Source organism: Callospermophilus lateralis, chromosome 13, assembly GCF_048772815.1.
Source record: "Callospermophilus lateralis isolate mCalLat2 chromosome 13, mCalLat2.hap1, whole genome shotgun sequence".
NCBI classification, from domain to species: Eukaryota; Metazoa; Chordata; class Mammalia; order Rodentia; family Sciuridae; genus Callospermophilus; species Callospermophilus lateralis.
Window position 1 is genome coordinate 28,566,342 of NC_135317.1, and position 26,461 is coordinate 28,592,802.

Below are 26,461 nucleotides of genomic sequence, written 5' to 3' on the forward strand. Positions count from 1 at the left end.
ATTTAGAATGAACAACTAGAAAAGTAGATTTTATGTACTGTGATGGGAAACTTGTTAACAGGTGATTTAGGTACTGAACCAAATACTGTCAACCTGGGAAAGGATCAAAATTCAAAAACTGAAGTAATGTTCCTACTGAGGAGTGTCACTTTTGTGCCACTGTCACTGAAAAACCTTAAGTGAAACCAACTGTAATAGCTAAAACAGAACTCCAGTTAGGAGAGAAGATAGGAATAAAGACATGAAAATAGGATACCCTGGTGGTATCAGTGGGTCAGAGGATTAGTTAAGTCAAAGCACTAAACAGGGAGGTGATAGTCAGAGGGTGGGGACAAATCCTTATGCTACCATTTAAAGTGGACTGGTGGAATGCTCACCATAGGCAGAATTTACGAAGCAATCACCATTATTGTCACTTTTCATGAACTCCTCAGTGACATCTGCCTTCTCCACCACCAGCATACCATTTCCTTTCACTAACACTATTGTCTAGAAAGCTACCATTGTGGCTTTATTCTCCCACCTTCTTCAAGTCAAAGGACACAGTGAGTTTCCCAAAGGCAGAAACTGTTTTATTTGATCTTAGAATTCTATGCAGTAGCTAGTCTAGTGCAAGACACATAATTGCTACTCAATAATGCAGCTATTAAAAGAAAGAAGTCCCTTTGCCAAAACGTCTAGGTTATGATACTGAGAGAGAATCAGAGAGTCTTTCACTGCAGGAAGTGTCTGTAGGGCTCTCTACACAAGTACATGGCAGTTTTGCCTATATCTTAAGCTTTTGCTATAATTTTGATTTTCACAAAATGTTGGTATTAGGAAGATTTTCTAAAATGTTTTCAAATTCCAATACCAGTCTCAGCAGTCCTTTCCCCTCATTGGATATACAACAATCGTAAATGACACCTTCACTTTCATTCTACAATTCATTTTTGAGTACAGAAAACAATGGCGAAGGAGAAAGGAGACTCTGAGCACTCATTCAGTTCCTACTTCTCACACTCATGAAGAAAACCAGCTCCTTGCTAAGTGGATGGAGGAAAGGTTTAAAAAAGAAAGTGTGTGTGTGTGGGGGGGGGCAGGGAGAAGAAAAGGCTGACATGTTTACAATGTAACACTTGCCTAAGTCCTAAAAGTGTGAAGATACTTACTTGAACATATAAAATGGTTTTTGCTGTTATTTATAGGAAATTTATTAGATCTCCTGAAACAGTTGTTTTCCAAAGAGCTACTAGTCTTGAGAATCACTGTGAAGCTATTTAAAAGTTGTCTGCCCAGGGTCCTTCCCCAGAGAGGCTGGTTTCACAGACTAAGGCAAGGCCTATGTGAGATTGCAGCCTCCCATACTAGAATTCAAGTCATTTCCAATAACAGCTATCTTTCCTTATTTTCAAGTATGTTTCAGAATCTCACATTCCCTTCTAAAATTATTTCACTATTAATTTAATTCTCTTCTTAGCATGACATAATTAGTGTTAAATTTTAACAATGATTGCACAATATAATATGGCACTCAAAATAACCAAATTGGTTCATTCAATAAAGGCAATTCATTAGTAACTACAAATAAATGGACTTACCCGTTCCACAGCTGCATTATGAAATGGGAGCTCCTCCTCACTGCAGAGAATAACATATGTGAAATAGTTGAAATCAGAGCAGACTTTTAAAAATTATTTAAGTACAAATGATGTACCATATTTTTTGCCACCACAAGAGTTATGTAAGCGTCCATTCCACTGAATTCAAGAGAAAACAACTGCTATTCTGTAACCACAATGTCCTTATCTTCAAATTTCTAGAACTGCCCTGTCCTATACAGTAGCTACGTGTAGCTATTTAAGTGTAAATTAAAATTCAATAAAATTCAACATTATTCAGTCTCATTAACAATGTAGCTAGAGGCTGCCATACTGAACATTTCCATCACTGCAGAAAGTTCTACTGGATGAAGCTGCTCTAGAACCAGGAGTCGGCAAACTTCTTCTGTCAAAGTAAATACTTAAATAGTAAATATATTTGGCTTTGTGGACCATACAATCTTTTTCACAACTATTCAACTCTTGAGACAAGAGTGCAAAAGCAGCCATAGATAACATGTCGACTGAGAGTGGCATTGTTCCCACAAAAAATTTTATAAAAACAGGTAGTGAGCTTGATTTGGCACACAAGTTGGTCTATCAGCCTTTACTCTAGACTCCAACTAAGGTCTATAATAATTGACTGTTTCAAAAATTAGCATAGTGATGAGGATGTAGCTTAGCGGTAGAGGGCTTGCCTAGCATGCACAAGGACCTGGGTTCAAAGGCCAGTACCACAAAAATAAAAACAAACGAATAAAAATTATCATAAAGAAAAAAACTTCTAGGGGATTTGTGAATGAAAAAGAAAACTTCTACTTTCATTCTATACAATAAAGAAAGCAATTCACTGTTAAAACTTTAAGACATGATTTTAAAAAAATACACTCTGTTGTCATGTATTTAAAAAAATAAGAAGTAGAAAAAGAATTCCATTTACATCTATATGTGTAATTTGAATTGTAATGCATTCTGTTGTCATATATAACAAATTAAAATTTAAAATTATTTTTAAAAAGACAGAAAAAAATACGAAACCAATCAAATTAATTTCTTTGGCATAGAACTTGTATAATACTAGAATTCTAATATAAAATAGTCTAAGACCTTTACATTAACTATCAGTAATATAGAAACAATGTACTATCCGTAAACTAACGTGCTTTCAGTGGCTTTCAAAGTAGTACTGATGTTTCAGCAACAAACATGTACATAGTTTTCCCTTAAACTAAACAGTACCACTTTGAGGAGTATGACAGATCAGTATTAATAAGTTCAGTGATTCCAAAGGCACTCTGGCTACTTTGCAAAGTCCTTAGATGAACCCTTAAGCCACAGCAATGGAACTGACAAGAAAAAATGTAATAGCCAAAAGAGATCTTAAAGAGTCCAAATCCCTCACTTCACAGATAAGAAAACCAACATTTTCACTTAGCCATTTATCCTAACATAGCAATGCTCAGCACTTTCTAATCCAGTGGATGCAAATGGAGTTCTTTAGCTAGCACAAGAGCATAGGAAGAAAAGGGATGGAGGATGAGAAAGCAATTCTCAAGAAGAAAAGAAACTTTTTGAGGTTTAAAATTAAAAGCCTTCAAGGTGGATGAGACAGCAAGAATGTTAGTTCAGTTTCCCTATGGAGTTTTCTGCATTATTTCTTATCTCTAAAACTCTTCATAAGGAATCTGCTATGTGCACACACACTGCTCTCCACACAACCTTGCACTCCTACCTCTGTGTTGGCAGATGCTAATGTGTACAGTCTTCCAAGGAGCTTCCTTGCCTCATCAAGACCTCTGTGCCATGTCCAGAAGACACCCGGCATGCTGAGGTCAATGTTGGTGAACAACTGTGTGGACAGAGAGAAGACTGTATACCCTATGTGCGTGGATACATCTTTACCTTGCCACACAAATATCCTTCGTGCAGAAGAGAGGAAGGACCACATCAGGGTGAATACAAAGTATTTCTTTACATCAGCAGACTACACCCCATGGGTCAAATCTGGCTTATTGCTAGTTTTGTAAATAAAGTTTTAATGGAACACTGCTATGCTCATTGATTTGGGCATTGTCTATGTTTGTTTTCATACTACAGTAATAGAATAGTTGTGACAAAGACCATATGGCCCCCACAGAGCCAAAAACATTTAGTATCTGACTCTTTATAGAAAATGTTTGGCAACCCCTGTTTTAGGAAATAAGGGCTTAAGGACACCTAAAAGTTGTTTTTTAAGTAAAATAACAAGTTGACAAGTAGCTATACCTCATGGAAATACAGTAACTAAAAACAATGACATAGTCATCAAGGGAAAGAGAGAGACTTTAACTGGATATAGTTTTCATCCATTATTAAACTTAAAATGTATTATTAATTAGAGTATGTGTGCCTATGATTTCTCAACAGTTCAGACAGAATACTTCTGTCACTGAGATAAACGTTCATTTGGAAATTTGAAATTTAATTTGTTAAAATCAATAAGCTTAATACATTACCTAAATTTAATTTTTGGTTTTAAAATAAGTTTTACCTAGCTAGTCAGAATGTATAGGATCAGTAGAAAGAGTTCTCAAGCCCTTGTAAGCAAAACAGATAATCTTTAAAAATAAAAACACTTTTATTTTGGTTCTCATGTTTATTCAGTCCTGGTAAACTACAGTCCATCTACTAAATTTCATAAATATACAAATTTGATAATTAACTGAACATCTGATGCTTGCTATTAATTTATCTTTCCTATTTTTGGTATAATTTCCTTTTAATTCATCTATTAATAACTTATGACCCAAAAGAATTATTTATCATTATCCAAATACCAGACATTCTTTGTTGAGCGGACTAGCAGTGCTATTTTTGATTAGCATGTTCCAACTTCTTCAATAAGCTCGATTTCTCCATCCACCAGCTGTAACCCCATCACAGGCACAGACTGGAGATGACACCCTACTGCCGGAAACTAAACAAAAATGTTGTTGTTCCAACATGGTGCCAGGCCGGTTTGGCAGCAGCTTTAATATTTATTGTGAAATCCACTGTAAAACCAAAGTATACTATATTTGTTAATCACTGCTCCTCCTTCACATATCATAACAAGTAATTTATGTTTCCAAAACTATAATTATATTTGAATTCAGCTGACTTCAGAGAAGACAACAATTTCAACAATTTTTTTTGTCATTTTATTGTATTGACATTGAACTTAAAACCCAATTTCATTGCAGAACCAATCAAAAATTATAAATAACAGAAAGAAAAGCTCTTTCAATCAAGGTGTGACAGGGAGTAATATCTAAATGCTCACATCAAGTGACTTATTCAACAGTGCAAAAAAACTCCAGTCTACAGGGACATGCAACCAAAGCCACCAGCAGCAATCTCTGAAGAATGTGTTTTACTAAAATAAAGCATTGTGACAAAAATCAATGGCTTTGGTGAAACTTAATAAAGCCTAACATTACACTCAAATCCATTTCTATGCTTCATTATTTTCATTTGTGCTACCTGTTTTCAGGCTGCTTCATGGAATAAATTAGGGAAAAAAATTAGTCTGACAGTGTGACAATTGGCAACTGGTTCATCTTCTAATAAGTGTTGAACTTGGCTATCTTAGCATCTATCTTGACAGATATGATCATTTCTAACAGTATCCTCATTAGAAATTCTTCCTCTCACCCATCATCCACCCTTTCAATTTTTTTTCTAGGCATTTCATAGAACTTATTCTATATTTCTCTTATTAAAAATACAAGAAGGTTGTAGCAGGTATTATACCACAGTAGTGCATAACACATGCTCTTTGGTGAGACTGCCCAGATCTACCCCCCAAACCTGACATTTACTGTCACTATGACTTGGGCAAGTTATTTGACCTCTTCCTGCTTCAGTTTCACTATCTAAAACCAGGAAGATTTTAAAAAAGCACCTACCTTGAAGACTTTTTGAGAGGAATAAGTAAGTTAATTCATGTAAGGACTTAGAACACACTAAGTATTCATGAATATTAACTAGCATTACTAACCTAAGTTATTGACTTTTTTCCAACTAGAAGCCAAATGAACCTCAGCACAGAGTGAAAAACAAATTTAAATTAATTGTTTCTAAGACCTAATTCATGTTGTTTCCAGCAAAAAGAAGAAAATTTAGTAATTAAGAGACTACTTTGGAATGCACAAATTTTTCTTATGGACTTCACACTATATTAGACCATTTTATGATAAAAACATTATTACAGTGGTTCAGTCCCATCAGAAATACCTAGGAAAGTCAAAAACAACTAAGCTGTATCCTACTTTCTGAATCAAAATCTAGTATAGAACCCCAAATGTTTTTTTTATTCGTTTAATTTTTTCACCTAATTCTTATTTGCACAAAAATCTGAGACCTAGAGACTTTAACAGTCTTAATGCTCAAATTAGGACTTCAAAACTTCATTTACATGTCGGAACTACATACTGATCCATGAAAATGTGTAATCATTCCCTGTAACATTTGTGGTCAAGTTTGATTTTAAAGAGAGGTGAGGTTAAGAACTGTATTAAATACTGCTCTGCTAGTCCAGTGAAATACAATGTCTTCTGATTATAATAACTCGGGAAAAAGTTTCAGATTGTAATGTCTAGTATTTTTCCAGAACTTAATAAAGCATTCTTACATTTTATTTCTTCAAAGGCTCAATACTCTTAAGGTATATAAAGCAATTACTGATTCTTGTTTTCAGATAAAATGGTTTATAGTTTACTGACCAGGGACCAGCAAAGCCACAAAAAGCACACAGAGATTTCCTAGCTTTTCCCTATGTACGATAAACAAAACTGGAAGAGTAAATTTGAAAGAAAAGTCAGTTAATCCTTAAACTGTATGTAACAAATGTATAGAGATGAACCTATGGGAAGCTGACTCAACAATGCCAGAATCATAACAAGCAGATTCACCTCATCTTGCGGGATGTTTTTCAGGAATCAAAATTCACTTTCACTGTTTTATTGTAGTGGTCTAGCTTTCTCTTAACTCTTTCTTTATATAATATACTCACGATAAATGGGATTAATTTTGAGAAGCAATATCATGAATACATTTATAGTAGAGAAGATGAATGGCGTTTCTTTTCATTGCTCATTTTTAGGCTACATAACCCTAATGTTCTAATTGCCAATTATTTTAAAAATGCATTTATATGAAATTAAATATTTTGTAATTAGTCTAGAAATATAACTGTTATCCATGTGTGTTTAATTCTGATAAATTATTAATACAACTCTTTTATTGCATTTAATATTCTTACCAAAACCCCCAAAATATTAAACTCTATTCTTAACTATAAGTTCAATTTAAATCAAAAGGTTAAAATTCCAGGAATTTAGTATCAAAAAAGTATATTGTCAGACCATTGCTGGAATTATATTCACAGAAATTCTATTAAAAATTAAAAAACAATAGGTGACCATAGAAACATTAAAATATAAAATATTAGCTTTCAATCCATGTGACTTACTGTAAAAAGCCAAATCTATCCGTGACTTTGTAAACAAGGTAATCAGCATCTTCCCAAGGTTCAATATCTGCACCTTCTCGTCCCTAAAACAACGGACAAAGGAATTTATAAAACTGAATAATTTTTTTAGAAAGATCCAAAATCAAGAACATTTTTTTAAACCTAACTCTTTGGAGCAATATACTAGTCCTAATTGTAAGCTATGAAGACACTGTGTGTCATAGCAGCTGACAAGCAGCTGAGCCTGATGAGACTGAGCTCCTGAGGGAAGCTGATGAAGCCGGAGCAGCAAAGAGGCTAAGAAAGCCACCCAAGAGGAACTGCCAAACTTTACAAGTTTTATAGTGAATATGTCTTAGAAAACTCATTTTCTTGTCTTCATCCAAATTTGTCAAAAGAACAGGTTATGTACTTTGTCTCTCTACTGCTTTGCTTCACAACTACATTAGCTTTGAAATGACTCTTGCCACAGTAAAAAATGCTCTTCCAATTGTGAGACCCAGTGGACACTCTTCAGTCCTTACCTAATGAAATGTGGGGCAAATTGGTCAGTATGACTCGCTCCCTCCTCCCCTCTTCCATGACACTATGCCCTGGAGGTTCTCCACAGGCCTCTCCAACTCCTCCTCTGATGGTTTTTCATGAATGACTTAACTACTGATATGCCCAGAGTTCTGTCCTCAGCCCGCTGCCCATTTACTTTTAGGCTGTTAATTAATATTTATTAATGTAGGAATCCCACATATGACTATCCACAACAATCCCTCAAACTTTAGATTCAAACATGCAACTGTCTTGTGGACACCTCCATCTGAATATGATTTATAATGTTTGTTCATATTCTTTGACTACGAGCATCTTGTGGGCAAGGACTGATGAAACTCATTTCTGTGTTACAACATGGAAGAACCCCCAGTCTTGTGTTAACTATGTGTGTGTGTGGGGGGGGTGTGCAGGGAGCATGGAAGTGTGAATGAATGAGAGTGCTGTTTGTGAGTTTCACATTAGCTAAGCAGTTAAAAAGGTTAACTAGGTTTTTCACAGACCACGCTAAAACCTAATCACGATAATGGGAACCTGTGTTCCAAACAACCAACTTAAAAATGAACTCTGAGAGGCTGGGGTGTAGCTGGGTGGCAGAGCACCTTGCCTAGCAATGTGCAGGGACCTGGGTTCCATCTCCAGTACCTCACCCCAACCTCAGATCCCCCAAACCCCAGCAAATTCTGGAAACTGTTAAGCTGAATACTGCCTATATGCCTCCCTGGAAGTAGGGCATGGTGCAGATGGCTTATTACACTCACAAATAATAAAAAATAAAAGCTATACAATTACATGCAATCAATGCAAGTATTAAGTATGACATTTATAAATAATACTACAATTCATAAACCTCATAAGGGTAATAAATAAGAAGTGAAAATCATCAACAATTGTGATTTTCTAGGACATCAAAAATCAGATTCCACTGGACATAACTTTCCTGTGTTCATATGTGAATACACAGCCATGTAATGCCACACCATGACAACCACAAGAATGGTCTCCTAAGTAGAGTAAGTCATGCTCTATGTATGTATAACATGTCAAAATACACTGTACATGTGTATCTAAAAAGAACGAATAAAAAATAAGCAAATAAAAATCAGATTCTATTCTAATGCAAAAGACAAAATACTAATGAAAATTACCTATGAATGTATAAATACAAAATCTAAGGTCTACTGTAAATTTACAACAGCACACATAAATTATGAATACAATGGGTAATTAACCCTATTTACTCAATTACTCAAGTACTTATTGAGTACCAAGAATGAGTCCTGAACTTTTCTGGGTATTTAGAGTACAAGAGCAAATCAAACAACAATAACAAAAATCTTCCCCTGAGAATTTACATTCTAGGAGAGAGAACAAAAAAACAAAGTAAAATATATAGAATGGTGATGTAATAAATATTACGGTGAAAAATAAAGGGGATACAGTTTACCAAGGGATAGAAAGGGGAGGGAATAAAAGGGGAGGTAAGAGAAGAGCTCAATAAGAAGATACTCTCTGAGTAAAGACCCGAAAGAAAGGAGGCAAAGAGGCTTAAGAATACCTAGGATATAAGTATTCCAGGCAAGGGAAATAACCAGTGCAAAGGCCCTGAGGCAGGACCAAGCTTTGTGTTTAAGGACATCAAGAGAATAGAGTAGTAAAAAGGAGGGAGAGAGAATTTGGAGATGAATTCAGAGAAAAAAAAAGATAAGCTCCAGGTTCTCATGAAGTAAACAAAATGCCTCTGTAATTTAAGCTTTCCAAAAGCAAATCCCTTTCTATTTATGTGATTTTTCTATTAAAACTTACTCATAGAGTAAATATGGATACTTACTCGGTCATATTTAGCAACTATTTCGGCTCGTTCCTGGGCAAGTTTCAGTGCTACATCCTGCTCCGAATCTGCAGAGATCGAATTTAAATGAAGTGTTATTTTAAGGATCACAAAGTTAGTTAATTATGAAACAAAATCAAAACAAAAATCAAACAAAAACTAAAACTGCCTGAAATTAAGTATCAAATAAACTTATAAAAATTAAGTATTTATAATACAACTTTAGAATATCAACATATCTACCTTTTCAATATTATGAATGATATTCAAAAGAAAAAATTTATTAACAGCATAAACATCAGGACAAATAAATCTAAGCCTTCAAGAATTGGTTTTAGATCTAAAATTTCATGGAAGTAAAACTGAAACAGAAAGTTTTGTCTTCAGATGAAATCCACTAGGGCAGAACCTGAGACGATTCAAAAAAGGTGTTACAAAGTGGCAGAAGAGGAGAAGACTATTCCAAAAGGCCTTTTAAAAGTAAGGTGATTTCTCCACAAAATAAACTAGTGTAAGCTATATTTCAGGAGTTACTAAAAACTTTATATCACATGATGACGATAATCACATCTTCATTTAGCTTTTCAGGCCCCTAGATTAGTTAGTTGCCTCAACTACAGTAACAACCTCCTAGCTGATCACCAGGCCTCAGCTCACAACATGCACATATACACATGCACACCCTCAGCCTTCTTCCTTATTAACACTGGGTATTTTTCAAAGGCACAAATCTGACAACAAAAGCAGAGATCATAGCGTGAAAAAGTATGGATATGATTATGTATCCCAAGTATCATAAATGAAAATAAAAGATCGCAGACAGATTGTATAAATGGCATTTCCAATTAAGCAGCAAAGACAGCATTACAAAAGAAAACTGGGTGAAGGTCAAGAGCTAAAAATTCACAAGAGTAATTTTCAGCAGCAACAACTATGTTTGTGTTCTCACCAAGTGTCTGCTAGAAAGACACTGCCAGGCAGAAGACACTGCACTGAGTACTTTACCACGCCTATCACATGTAATTCTCAGAATACACTAAGGCAGGTATCACTAGTAATCCCACACCACGGTTAAATGAGGTTTGAAGATTTCAAGCAACTTTTCAAGGTCAAAAAGGTAGGAAAAAATAAAGCTAGGGTTCAAATCTAGACAGTCTTGACTCCATAGCCCACAACTTTAACCACTACTTTATAAAAACGATAACTAAAAACACTAAAAGGATTTCCAGTTAAATATGGCACCTTTATATCCATTTCTCCTAAAAGCCTATTAAAATAACAACCATACTAAAATGAAACTCCTTCCTTCAAAGCACCAGAAAACTTAGATTCCTAAAGAGAGGAAAGGGTGGGGTTAAAAACAAGGGAGTTGAGTAAAGGGAATCAAGTTCCTGAGAGTTGAAAGGATGGATATGTGTGGCCAGAGGAAGGTGCTGGGTAGAGGACCAAACCCTTATTCTCCAAAGCAGGAAGCCAATAGATAATGCCAAAACTGAAGAGCAGGAAGTGGCAGGTCAGTGTGTTACCTAGAGCATGAAAGGAAACAGCATGATGAGCCACAGTGGTGGAGAGTGGTTACTCCTATGCAGTGGGCATTGAGGAATATGGGAGTCAGCTGTTTCCAAAAAAAGTCTTAAAAAGACTGATAGATCTCTAAGCCAAGTAAAGCTCTGATAAAAATAAAATCTAAATTTAAAATAACAAGATATGGGAAAAATACACCTCATTAGTAACTGAAGAAGTATGTTTTAAAATATCACATTGCCTCTATCTCAGACTAACCAAACACTGCACTGATATTACTCAATGCTGACCAAGAGTGTGGGGGAATGTGCAGTTCCTTCATGAAATAATAAGTCTCAGAAATCTTACAAGCAATCATATCCTTTACCCAATATTTCACCTCTAGGAATGCATGCCAACGAGATAATCAAATAAACACAAGGATGTTTATAATAGTAAAAATGGCAAAAATGAGAACTGGTAATTTTTTAAAGTTTTTTTGGGTGGTATGTTTATGTTACTACTTATGTTACTACTAAAGACTGGTTAAATTTTTACAATGGACTAATGCAAACAAAAGTTGGAAATAATCAACATAACTAATAAATAAATCTAAGCCTTCAAAGGTGGGGAAAACAAATGAATAAAAATTTAATTCAAACTAGGGAATGTGACTATTTATTAAATTCCATGTCAACTATCAGAGCCACTAAATATGGATTTCTTTGGTGATAAGGCCAAATTCAATAGATGAATGTTTTCTTGGAATGTGTTTTATGCCAGTCCTTTATTCCTGCTTCTAGTCCTACGAGTCTCAACTACATTTCCAACACAACAATGAGAAGTTTACAAGTATAAAAGCAGGAACTGAAAATGGTATGGAGTTGGGGAAATGCCAAGTGTCCCAAAAAGACTTTATTATGGCAAACTGCAAAATACAAGTATTCACAGGATTATCACCAGGCTAGAGAGTTCCAGAAAAGAAAACCTAATTATGTAATAGAGACCATACTGGAATTGGATGAAACTGCATCCTGACTTTCTGAGTGAAAGATCATATACTTTAACAGGTCCAGAACAGTTGACTCTAGTCAGGTAAGTAAGTTCCCAATTTTTAAATCTCCTTAGAAATTTTTTATCCTTACATTTACCTGTGGGAAAACATTTTTGTAATATTAATGAATGTGTGCTACAAAGAGAGTAGATTTAAAACAAAACCAAATTTTTTAAAATACAGCCAAATCTGCTTCTTTTTAGGAAACTAAACAGAATGTCGATCCTTCCCAATAGTGAAGCTAGAGACATTGTTTAATAATCTACACTGGGAGGCAGAATAAGAAGTAGTATCCTTATGTAGGGTTAACCATAGTTCAATAATGTTGTGATGGTCAGGTCTGTAGTTGAAAAGTTTATTAAGAATTGTACTAGAATATTCCCTTTGGTTTCATTCTGATTGCTTATTTAGAAATTCTATTAAACAATACAAAGAACTTAAACCAAAACATTGGCCACAAAGACACCAATGGCTATCTTGTGTCTCTGTGAAAGTATGCACAAAGTTCCAGGCACCTACTAAACAATGACAGCTGTGTTCGTTGGTACTTACATCACATGCCATTATCAAATAAAAATTTAATCAGGGCATTATGCCATTAACTTACATCATATCTTATATTCCTCCTGCATGATAAATTCATAATTAACAAGTTTATTTTGAAAAATTTGCTTTGAAATTAAATAGTTTTTGTTGCCAAAACATTATAGTAATCAAAATTTTGTGCAATATGGTTGCTAGACTAAATATAGTTTAAAAAACAGTTTCTATCATTAAAAGTATTTTTTTTGAGAGAGAGAGAGAGAGAGAGAGAGAGAATTTTTTAATATTTATTTTTTAGTTTTCGGTGGACACAACATTTTATGTGGTGCTGAGGATCGAACCCAGCGCCCCTGCACATGTGAGGCGAGCGCACTACCACTTGAGCCACATCCCCAGCCCCCACTCTCTTAGTCTTAAATATTACTCTCTTACTTCACCAAGTTGTTAGTTTAACACTCCTGGTATACAGGAAAATATCTCTGGGCAAAAATTGAAGGAAGAAAATCACTACTATCTTAAGAAGCATTTTAAAAACTGACAACTATTGAGATTTTTGAGACCTCTATTTCCATTTAAAACCCCTACCAAAAAAAGCCTTTTAAGAATCAAGTATCTCCCTGAATTACATTCTTTAAAAATAGGTGTTATATCTAAATTCCTGTTTAATGTCACTAAATTAATTCCAAATTCATACAAAGTTACTAAATTTAAAAAGTTTCAAATTCAATCCAACAAAACAAAACTGGTGGCAGACAGTTTTCTTAGTGTACACTTTGACAAATGAGTGTTATATATATGAAACATAATCAGTTTTAAAAATACTTTACCCTTTGTTGGATAATCAGTCTGTCCTTGGGAATTGACAGCTGCTTCAGTCCTCATAGAGTAACTTATCTATTCCAAGCTTTCATTATTATGCCAAAGTTCTCAAACACACCAAGGGTGCTAGGTGGTACCTTACACATGCTGCAACTAACTAAAACAAAAAATGAGAGGAAGGATCTCACTTTAAACTACGTGTGAAAAAAGCAGAACAAAGTTTAAGATGCAGTCTGTCTTGTTCCAAGAGTGAAAAAAGACCTCACTGTGGTTACATGCACTGTAGATATCTGAACAAAGATGATATTTGTTGAGGGTGAAAACATTTCTTTCAGGCTAGATCTCAACTACAAGCCACAACAGCCTACACCCAGCATTCCATCTAATAAGCAATGGGTTTTAAACAAGTGGCTTCATAATTTGTTCCAATCTTGTGCTTCAAAATTAGCCATATTCTTAGTACTTTAAATAAAACCACAGACGCAACAAAGAAAACTTTTATTTCAAACAGTAAACTCAAGTTAAATAGAATTGCTTTTCTCCTTAAGTACATTTTATAACTTAAATATATTTCATATCTTAACATAATTTTAAAAAAATATTTTAGTTGTAGATGAACACTATATCTTTATTTTATTTATTTATTTGTATGTGGTGCTGAGGATCAAACCCAGTGCCTGACATATGCAAGGCAAATGCTCTACCACAGAGCTACAACTCCCGCCCTCTTAACATAATTTTTACTGTGAAAATTTCAGCTGGATTCAGATAGTAAACAAATACATACTACAATAGGGGTCTGGACATTTTTAATATACCACATACCTACAGGTGAAAGGAAAGGCTCGTGAAAAAGATTCAGTTCTACAGGATGACAATATGAACTTTTCTATTTTATTTATTCCTTTCTTCTTCTCATTGTTGCTTCCCTTAAATGAAAAGGGATCTATAATTTGTAAACCACTTTTCAAAAGTTAACAGCCCTGTCAAACGCATGCCTTCAAACATTAATCACACTTAACAGGACGCTAATGAATTAAGTTAATGCTCAGCTGAAACCAGTTGTAACATTCAGCAAAAGCAAAAGATCGAAGAAGCATACAGAAAGGAAAAATGTCAAATCTTACATGAAGGAATGAGAGAGTGACATTAAATTTCCTATAGTTAGAAGATAATGAAGCACTACTTACAGAGTTCCGGGTAAAATTTATCATGAACTTGGAACTATACACTAAGTACACTTTTATTTCAAACAGTAAACACAAGTTAAATAGAAATGCTATGAGGAAAAATAAAAACATTTTTACAAAGTTTAATAAGCTGAAGAATTATGCTCCCCTTCAAAAAAACGATGTCCACATCCTGATCCCTGGAACCTGTGAATGTTACTTCATGTGGCAAAAGGGATTTGCAGATGTAGTTAAGTTAAGCATCTTAAAAAATAAGTAAATAAATAAATAATAAAAATAAAAAATTAAACGTTTTGAGACAGGGAGATTATGTGGGCCCAGTGTAATCATAAAAATCCTTATGAACAGAAGGCAAGGAGGCCCAGGAGAAAGGAGGCTGAAGTGACGCAAGAAGGTTCACAAGCCAAGGAAAGCAGGTGGCCTCCAGAGAGGGAAAAGGCAAAGAAACAACTCTCCCCTTGCAGCTCCACAGGAACTAGCCCTGCTGACCTCTTGACTTCAGCCCAGTGAAATGGATTTCAAACTCCTGACCTCCAGAACTCAGAGTAAATACTTATTGTTTATGCTGCTAAGTTTGTGATAATTTATTTCAGCAGCATGCATATATAAGGATTCAAAATTTAATGCCTTTATAATGTTTCTTTGAAAAATCATTTGAGAACATATTACAGAAAACCAAAACAACAGCAGCAACAAAAAGAACTGATCCTCTCTCCCTGACCAAATAGCAATCAGGCTCCTTTGAGTTATTTCCTTGACAAAGCCTTGACCTTATTCCTGACCTGCTTTTGCCATACCCAGCCCTGTTGTAGCAAGAATCCTGCCAAGTCAGTTTGGTGAGAATCCTCCTATCCTTGGAATCTAGTCATCCTTAATCTTTGATGAGATTCCTCATTGCTCACCTTATTGTTTTTGTTTTGTTTTGTTTTGATGCAGTGCTGGATATGAACCTAAGCCTTGTGTATGCTAAGCAAGCACTCTACATGGGCTACACCACCAGCTCCTACCACCTTTGATGTATGAGTATCCTGACCTGTCTTCAGCAAGAATCCTATTATGTCTGTCTCCTCTTAGTAATTTTCCACCCACTGACAACCTCTCCATTCCCTCAACCCTACTCACTGGCTGTAAATTCCCACTTGTCCTTGCTGTATTTAAAATTAAGCCCACTTGCTGTATTTGGAATTAAGCCCAATCTAAACTCTTTTCTCTGACAGTCTTGGCACACCTACTATAATAGTCCTAAAGTCTTCCTTGCCTTTTTAAACAAGTGTTGGAATAATTTTCTTAACAGAATCAAAAAGCAAGGAAGATACAGGATCCATAAAATTGTAGGAGGCCATAATTAGACATTTCCAGGAGCCAAATGTGCAGTTGCCTAGAGAGCAACCCATCTACATTAGAATTGTGAATCAGAGTATCTTCAAGAAACAAGTGAACTTCAAGCAACATATAGATCACAGAGAGAATACAAATACAGCAAAAGTTTACATATAAAGACACCAAAGATAGGGTGAGAGAACCACTAGAACTCTCCAAACAAGCAAAGCCACAGAGTAAAATTCAAGAACAAAGGGGCATGGCAGTGGCCTTGATAGTCTACATAAAAAGGATAATTCATTTGACTTTGACCCATTAATCATTAGGATTATATTTTCTTCTCTATATAATTCACCAAAATATTTAAGACTAAAGTAAGTAATACTGACATTGTGATTATATAAGGATTTTATTGGCTGTTGATGTTCAGAATCAACAATTGACAGTGTTTAAAATTGAACTACAATGTGCATACATCCATACATACCCCATTACAAACCTAGGCTCCCTAGAAGTAACTGCTATTACCTACCAAAAATATTCTCTGCTTATATAAGAGTTTGCATGTTTTCATACATACACACATATACATATAGGCTCCCTTTCATATTCAAGAATTAGAATCATTCTATAAATAATTCTATAGCTTACTCTATTCCATTTAGCAGTACATCTTTCAGATTGTGCATATCAACACCTATAGATCTAATTGGTAGCATGCCAATAGGGTTTAGCAAGAGTTTGGAATGAGGGGTAGATACAGATGGTAAGCTCTGACTTGGGGCATTTGATGATTTCCATGCTGTAAATACTCCCACTATGGTGGCCAAGCTACCAATGCAGTGTTACTGAATGCAGAAGTTCAGGCTGGCTGCAGTGTACCAGTGAATCTCCTCAACCTTTTTCACAGCTGTAAAGTATCCTAAGTATTAACATAGTTTATTTAAGCAGTGCTTTCTTGAGAATTTGAACTAGGAGATACTGAGGGAATTAATTTGCAATAGGAGTTTAAAAGAAGAAAAAAGACAAAGAAGAAGAAAAAGAGCATGGTAGGCTAAAGGCAAGTTGAAAAAGAGGAAGCAGTAACTACCAGTAAACAGAGAAAAAGTAGCTGTTGCAAAGAGGAAAATACTATCTAACATCCAGTGCAAAGCAGAGTTACCATCAGAGAGACCTTTTTGCCTAAGAAAAAGAGAGTAGCCCAACTAGGAAGCTGCTTTGTGCTTCAGTTCCTGGAGGTTTTCATTTCCAGTTCAATGGATTTGATGGCAAATGCTTTTGTTTTTTTTCTGAAATAGCTTGAATATATTATTTGTGTTTATTCCTTCAATTCCTTAATTCCATCTCATCTTACCACCAAAATCAACAATGCTTTTAAGTACTGGTTTTAGTCATTTGTGATCACTTTCTTAATGTACCATGAACCAACATATATCAAGAATAAAGATTCTTTAAAATGTTAGATCATAACAGGCACCAAAGCTAAAAACTTCAGCATTTATTTTGCCAGGCTCTAGGTCCAAGGCTAGAATGCTCAGGGAGGAACAAGCAGAATTAACAGAGTAGCATCAAAGTACAACTGAAAATAAAAAACCCAGTAAAGAAAGTGCACCAGCACAAGAGCACCCAATTGGTTCTGACTGGTGAAGGTTCTGTGTAAGCCTAAATAAAATATGGACAGCTAAAGGTTCCAGATATCTCAAGCCAGGGCCTCACCTCTGATGATACAGTAGGTCCTCCTGTCCACTACCACCACTGGAGGTCATTTATAACCCACGGCTTTATTTCCCTGCACTCCAGCCCAGTCCCACTTCCATCTCTCATGATTCCACTCATTTCACATGTCTTCTCAAAAAATGCACAACCTCAATAAACAAACAAACATTTATTTCCTTCTTTTTTCCCCCACCTAGTATAGTAATCTCAGAAAATCATTTGGTTTTCTTCCCTCTTTTTTATGTTCACTTGGAAGCAGCAACAACAAAGATCCTAATCATGGCTTTAATTCTAAAATAGTACAAAGAATCATGGAAAAGAAAGGAGGGCCAATGGGAGCTGGATATACACAAGAACCAGTGCCATAAACCCCAAAAGTCCTCAGAAATGACCAAATTTCCTCTCCAAACCAGCCACATAAATCTCCATGTACATTTTCATATTCCTTTAGTTTAATATGCAGTATCTAATACAATAAAAAACATTTAAACGAAATAAGTCTGAAATGCTCTTTAGTATTATCAACATACACATGGTCTATATTTTTCCATTAAAAATATTTCTTATATCCCTATCAGCATATTATCAACATTTCCATTATATAATGCTTTAATCATTTAAATTTTTTTCATTAAATTTGCAGAATACATTTCTTCCAACAAATTCTAATCACAAGCCTAATTATTAAGCATATTGGTGAATGGGGTTAGGGAAGGACTCTTGTGCCCTCAATGATCAAAAAGCCCTCTAAAGCACTGTCAGGGCTCTAAAAGCAGCAAGCTGCTTCTGTAGAACCCTTTGGTGAGTGCCTTGGTAATGCTATTACTCAAAAGATTTCTCTTAAGATCAGCTTCCAGCTGTCACCTCAGCCTCCCTTTTTCATAGAGTTCCCCCAACTCTCCATGTCCTGCCCCTCCTTCTGCAAATTAAAAACAATGTTGTTGTTTTGTTTTGTTTGTAAGCGTACATTTTTAAAATCATTAAGAACAAGATAAATCACCAATATCTTGAACACAGAGCACCTAGCATCAGGTAGTTATGAAATAGTTTTATAACTAAAAAAACAATTTAAGTTATAGTTTTAAAAACAATTCTTAGGCAGGCTTCTATTGCTTGCTTCCCAATTTCTAGAAAGATGAGAAACAAAATGATTTTTAAAGTTCTAGAAATAACTGCCAATTCAACCAAGATAATACTTAACATATAAATTTATATTTAAAATTATACTTACCTGCTATTTCACAGATAAACCTTCATTGTAAAAAAAAAAGCATATTTTTGCTAAAGATTCTTAGTTTTCTCTTACATATTTATTCAATTTCTTATTCTATTGAAACATGACACATTTTTATTGACTCTCAAATTCAGAAATGAAAAGTCACAATATATTTCTTTAAATTAGCACTTCTGATTATTTACAAGTCCTTCATAAAGTAGAAAAGGACACCATACTTATCTGTTATGTCTGTGTTCCAACCTTTTCTTCTACTTACTGGCTGCTCTCCTTTATCTTACTCCCACTCTACTCACAGGATTTTCAGTTTCACTTTGTTTACCAAACAGTTCTGTTCTGTTGGCTGTGTGCACTTCCGCCATGCTACAAGTCCACATGGAGGGCCTTCAGCTAGAGCACAACCCAGTACTCTCTCCTGTACTCCCCTTTTTTCTCCTCCGAAGAGACAGGACTTTTAAAGTCAAGGGTCTGAAAGAAGCACCAAAGCAAGGCTGGCCCAGCTCCTGCTCTTTCTTGTCTGTCTCTGGGCACATGTTCTCTGTAATATGTTTTCCATACAAAGACAGGTGCCTGCCCTTGAGGGAGGCCTGCGTTTGGCTGTGTAGGTCACCCAGAGGACAAATCCATCTAAGTCAAGCAGGTTGACATGTTCTCTTCACTTCAAATCTAATGCCATGTCCTCTAATCAGCCAACAGAGCAGACATTTTGATCTCCACCTGTTAGACTCCTGAACTTTAATTCCCAAGGAGAAGAAACAGTATCATTAATGACTCCCTGGAAACCCCAGAATCAGACCAAGAACTGTGGCATTTATGTATGACTCAAAGAGAAAAGGGATATGAAATGATGTAACAATATGTAAATGCCTACACTACTGATGAGAAACATAATTACTAACTTGAATATGAGTATAATTCCCACATATGGAGGCAGGGTTGAATGATACATTGCCAACAACTTAGAACCAAGACAAACCTATGAGTCATTTTCCTCACTTCAACTTGCCTACAGTTGCTGACAAACTTGAGACTATATCTTAGCTGCTTTCTCAGCAGTATGACTGTTTTAATAGATTTCATGACTGGTTTGTGTCAACTCCTTATTTGTGGATATGTTATACACTGTTTATTATGAGTTTACTAATGTGCCAGATATAATATTAGGCTTCTAACAAGCATAGTCTCAATCTTCACAACAACCTGCCATGTTAGTTTTATGACTATTCCCAGTTTACATATGGGGAGATGGAGGTGTGGAGAGGTTAAGTAATTCAGTCTGTATGGGAAGGAAGTTGCAAGCAGAGCTTAAAGCCAGGCTTTCTGACTTCAAAACCATATTTGTAATCACCACAACCCTTTGCTGAACTAGTGATCTAATTATGGCTCCTCTCACTGCCACTGGTCCTTACATTTCTTTCCTCAGAAACAAATCCATGTGCAACTCCCATGAATTCTAAGCAGTTCTATTTTCTGTATTCCAGTAGCCTTCCAATCTCATGAAACTGCCAATTATTTGTGCAAAATGGAAATGAACAGTGTTTTAAAGACTTCAAGAACAATTTATAAGTGATATTCTTTGTGATCATAAGAAACTATAACCCTCTGATTATGTTTTAAGTTGTGTTTTAGGATAATCACAGAAAATGACAAGAAACTGCAAAAATCCAACACAATAACCACCAAATGAATACAAAAGTTAACATTACCAAAACATTTTAGGCTTTTAATGGATACTAAATTAACTAGCTTCAAAATTAATTTCTATGGTTATGGAAAGGATTCTGTTGAATCAACTTCATTTACTCATTCTTCACATTTCCCAGGTCTTTCAGAATCATAAGCAGGTAAGGTAATATTCATTACAATAAAAGTCTCTGCTGAATTTGGCCCAGTAGGTGTTAACAAGAAATAATGCAATTACAGTAATACCTTATAGACCAAATATAAGACAACAGGAATAGATGTGAACTCACAGAATGCTCACCCTGACAGTAAATAACTAATTCTGTACACAGTTTGACAAACCTTATTCTCAACTTAATGTTACTCTGAATAAACAAAATAAAGTGAATAAAATGTGATGCATAAAAGCCAAACTGTGCCAAAAATGACAAAGAAATAAGAACTATGTATTACTAGTACAACTGCGAAGCACAAAGGAAGAACTATATTATCATGATTTAAGCTAGAGAAGTACTATTTGGTCTAAGACTGGCCCTTAGATTAAAACTGTACCATACTGCCATCAAAAACCAACTATTTGGTAAAATAATGGGATAATAAATAAAAGTGTTCATATCACACTGAAATTGTTACTCAATCATTTCTTTTAGCATCAAGCACAGGACCACAAAATGCTCACAACAGACAGCTACTTTCAACACACCTCAATAAATACTAAGCAACAATATATTTAAGTATCTCATATGTGTTTGGGTTTAATTTGATTATATCCTGTTACTACTATTGTGTTAATAATGTTGTGTTTACATGGTGTATAATAAGTAAAGTTTACATTACATAACAAATATCAAAAGTGCTATACAAATACAGTAGTCACTTATCAGGAGACCAGATGAATTAGCATATAAGAGCTTAGTTCCTAAGTAACTGCTAACATTTATTCTGCATAATCTAAACTCTTCATGTATATTATATAATCTCCTCACATCAAAACTGAGGTAGATATCATTATTGTTCATTAAACAGACAAGAAAAGTATTTAGGTTAATTAACCCGCAAAGATCACACAGGTTTTAAATCTAGAAGTGACTTTCAGACCAAGGCAATAAGGCTCCAGGGTGTTCTTAATTACTCCACATGGTCTTTAAATAAACAAAATGACAAGCAAAAGAACCAAGATTTCTCAAGAAGATCTGTCAACAGGGATCTTCAAAGTAGCATTTAAAAAGGACAAGATGCAAAGAAATACTAAATAAGAAACCAAAAGAGGTGTTTCTGAATAGAGAAAAAGCAGAGAAAATGAAGACTTTGCAGGAACAACAGCTGCATGGGACTCCACACACATTTGTTGAGATTGAGTATCCATCAGGTACTGCACTGGGTATATATATTATCTTGTTTAATATTCAAACAACCCTGCTATAATATACATTTCACAGAAATTATCAATTATTTACATACTTTACAGATGAGGAAAATGAAACTCAGAGGTAAAGCTACTTGTATAAGGTGTACATTAGTGTGGGAGCCTCAATTCAAACACACATCTAGAAGGTTCCAAAATCTATGCTTTTGTTCACAATGCCACAAAATTTTAAGAAACAGTGGAGGGTGTGAGGGAGAGAATGAGAATGTGTTTGTGTATTTCCAAATTAATAAATTATAAGCTACCAAGAAACTATGCGGCACATTGACATAAAGGAATGGGACAGTTGATTTCAGTGTGCTAAAAGCAACATGATCTGGTTGTGTTTCTGCAAGTCATTGTACTACTTCAATAAAAAAAAAAAATCTTCTTTGATGTGAAGATGATGACTCTTCAAAATTACTTATTCCTCTACACTTTGAGATATCCATGTTTCCAACATTTCACTTCATTGATACTATAATTCTATAGATTTTAAGAATATTAATGCATTTTCATGATAACTGATTACTGTAAGCAATTTTTTCCAAATACTAAATTGGGGTAGCTCAATATTATTTTCATATACTACTAGATATAAAATTTTTCATTTTTTAATATTTTTTGCTAGTTACCAGCTGCAAGACACTAGAACTCCCCACAAAGGGCCCTCATATATTATTGTCGAGTTTTTTTTTTTTTTTTTTTGAGGGGAGTGTCTCTGATTTACACTCCTTTAATCAACAGAATCCAGTCCTACATTTATTTTGTTCAAACTTTTTCAACAACATCCACATATATCTTTCCTATATATAACACATTTCTTCAGAGGAAAGATTCATTAACTTTCAAGTAGATCAAACTTTAAAAGACATCTACTACTGGTAACTTGTAGTATATAAATGTACAAGTACTTTAGAATTTCTCTGACAAAGACATCTCCATAAAGCAAAAGGCAGGGGGAATAAAGTTACTACATCATTGCCTCGTGGAAACACAGCTGCTTCAGAATACATCCATAAAATTATTGCACCAATTCAATTTTAATATCACTTTGAACATCAATATGAATAATTTAAAGGAAGAGCAAATAATATCACAAATTCTTAGTTCTTGATACAACTACCAAAATATAAGAAAAAGCATTTTCAAGCTGAATTACTAAAAAAAAAAAAAAAAAAAAAAAAAAAGCACTGTAGTGTGGTATATGGCATACTAGTATACACCACATTATAGTGCTATTATATCTTCAATAAATAACTGTCCAGGAAACAAAAAGTCCTTTGTTTTTGACATTTTATTGGTTACCAGTGAGGGTAAATAATAAAGTTTCCTTAGCTTCACACGGAGACAAAATTTGAAAAGTAATTCTGTAGGTAGCCACAATTTATCTAGTCATGTACTTCCTCAGCAGCACTCAGGGAGGGCCAGCTGTGGGCTACCGCTATGCAATAGAGGCAGACAATCAATCAGGACCAGGAAGCCTGCTCACAATGGCACTCCAGACCAACAAGGGAAAGGCAAAGCTCAGGATGCATTGTGAGATGCTTTATTAGAAGAACAGCAATGAAAATTGGTGCACCCACTCATTATGGAAAGCAGTATGAAGATTCCTTACAAAACCTGGGATGGAACCACCATTTGACTCAGCTATCCACTCCTCGGTTTATGCCCAAAGGACTTACAATCAGCATGCTGCAGTGATGCAGCCACATCAATGTTTATAGCAGCTCAATTTAAAATAGCCAAACTATGGAGCCAACCTAGATGCCCTTCAACAAATGAATGGATAAAGAAAATGTGGTACATATACACAATGGAATATTACTGAGCCTTAAAGATGAAAGAAATTATGCCATTTGCAAGTAAATGGATGGAACTGGAGAATATCATGCTAAGCAAAATAAGTTAATCCCCCAAAACCAAAGGCCAAATGTTTTCTCTGATAAAGAACACTGATTCATAATAAGAGGACGGGGCGGGGCATGGGGGTGCGCTAGGGAAAAATAGAGGTACTTTGCATTAGACAAAGGGGAGTAAATGGGTGGAGAGGTCATAAGGGTAGGAAAGATAGCAGAATGAATTGGGCATTATGATCATGCAACTGATCCATGAGAGAAGGGGAAAGGGCTGCCACTGAACTCAACTGATATCTTCTCAAAGGATTCTGAAAATTCCTATTTACGTTTCTTTACAGTAACCTATATATCCCATTCCCAACTCAAGGTCCTGCCCAATTCACATGGCCCAAAATTACACACAAGGTTCAATCCATCCTAAATGATTTTTTTTTTTAACACAGAAGGAAAGAGTAAAACTTTTAAGAAGTCACAAGTGGGGGTAAGCCTCTTCCAGAATGCTACACTTGATGAGTTTTTGCCAATTTCCACATGAAAGCATATACTCAAAATACACTGACAATATACTGGCAATATACTGACAATAAAACATTTACATAAAAGATCTGCCATCCTTCTCATCGTGAAACATTTATAAGCACTGTCTCCAACTCACTGAGTAAACTACCTGGAATAATAATGTATTTCTAACAGTAATCTAAATTCTTCTTTTATAAGCAAATAAGCATGACCAACTTTACAAAGAAAAAAATTGGAAACAACATAAATGTCTATTAATTCAGCTATTAAAAAATCATGAAGCAAAATTATGTGTACTGATTTGGATTCATCTCCAAGAAAATATTTTAAGTATGTACAAGGCAAGGTTCTGAACAAAACTCTGAACTGCTGGGGGTCAGGTATGTACATAAATATACCAGGTTAACCAGTGATCATCCTGGGGGAGATTAAAACTAGGTGACTAAATGGAAAGGACTCTTTTATTTTTCACTGCATCATCATTAGCATACCTTAAAATCATTTACCATGTACCTGTATCATCTAATCAAAACACAAAAACTAATTTTTTTAACAATTACAAATTAAAGTTAGCAGAAAAGTCCCTCTTGAGGAAAGGCTTCATAGTTCCCTGTTATGCCCTTACTTACCCTCTATGATGTGAACCAAGTGGGAGACTTTGGTGTGAGGGCAGCTCAGTTTGGGGGATATAATGCCTTCCTCCACACTCTTTCTTTACTGCTTTAAAAGAAGGGAAGAATATAAATTCAAAGAGATAGAAACTATGGCCACATGCACAACTACCACTTCTCTCCTCTGAGCAAAAGAAAACCAATTAATAGTTTCTCCTCCAGCAGAACTTACAAGCAGGAGTAGAGATGGGATAAGCAGGAAATTAAACATCAATATATGAACAGAAGACTAGGGCCAGAGAAACATATCCTTGACCACTGCAATAATTTGTTAAAGGGTCAGCATTTTGCTAAAACTGTAAACCTTAACTAAAGGATAATACATTTTATGCTACTAAGGACCGGTTCAAATATTTTAAAAATAAGTGCCAGCCAAATAACAAAAATTACAGGAAAATGTGCCATAGTATAGATGAGACAACAACTTTCCTAGTCAGTTCACCTAGCAAATAAAACAAATCTGAGTTGCTTCGAAATGAACACCTCTAGGGCTTTTCATTTATTATGTTTTAATAAATGCCTTTGGAATATTTTAGAAGGCATTTTTTCCTTTAAACTTTTTTCATATGATATTGATCTTGCCAACCATAATTTTGCCAACAACAGTTTTAAGAATATAAACTTCAAGGTTAATGAGGGATTAAGAGAAACAAAAGGCTTTCCAAGCACACTGACAATAAAACATTTACATAAAAAATTTGCCATCTTTCTCATTAATAAACTTCCTGGCAAAAAGGTTACATTACTGTCAATGTTAATGGCAAGTTACTTTAATTGACTGATTTTAATACAGGCAATCTGGTGGGTCCTGTAGTTTCGAATAAAATCATCAATGCCTGACAATTTCATAAACTCCCTGTGTGCAAGGCTCTCTGAAAGTACAAAAATAGATAATCAAGACACCTGGTGGCCTCAAGATACAACCTTGCAAAGGAGATTTAGCAAATTATGTTATATACATGTACAAATATGGCATAATGAATTTCTTTATTATGTATACTTACAATGAACAAAAACAAAGAAAGAAAGAGAGAGGAGAAAGAGAGATGCATTTACCAAAATACTTTACCGGCAATGAGAGAAGAAGCAAAAGAAGCAATCCATCTCAAAGCACATAACACGTTCAGTAGAGGACAACCATACCACACTGTATAGCGCAAACTATTTCTAACATGGAATGAAAACTATACAACAGTTCATGGCTTAATTGGGCGCATCTGAAGTTAGAATAGAAGTTCAGCAAGATAATTCTCTATTTATTTCAATATTTTACATAAGAGCAGATATGGATTTTTCTTCTAACAGAAGCCCTCAGTTGGATTTACATTCCTCCAGAAACCCAAGCAAATCTAGAGATTTAGAAGGTCAAATTGCTTGGCAAGTATACTGGAATGCCAACAGAATAAAGTTGCCAGAATAAAGAATGCCAAACTAATAAAGTTAATTGACTATTTCCTTTAGAATGCTATCAAGTACCATATATCTTCTGGAAAATGTGGT

At 35.0% G+C, this 26,461-nt stretch overlaps 1 protein-coding gene across 3 annotated transcripts in view; it reads right to left on the reverse strand.

Annotated features, from left to right (window-relative positions):
- Positions 1 to 26,461, reverse strand: part of Usp6nl (USP6 N-terminal like) — a 148,643-nt gene that overhangs the window by 54,863 nt on the left and 67,319 nt on the right. For 2 of the 3 annotated variants that reach the window (XM_076831703.1, XM_076831702.1), the window contains exons 3-5: positions 9,446 to 9,513; positions 7,072 to 7,154; positions 1,581 to 1,620 (exon numbers count right to left, since the gene is read on the reverse strand). In XM_076831703.1, the coding sequence (XP_076687818.1) occupies positions 1,581 to 1,620; positions 7,072 to 7,154; positions 9,446 to 9,513 (191 nt within the window). Of the gene's footprint in view, positions 1 to 1,580; positions 1,621 to 7,071; positions 7,155 to 9,445; positions 9,514 to 26,461 lie in introns of those variants that run through there. The other variant, XM_076831704.1, reaches the window with a different exon arrangement.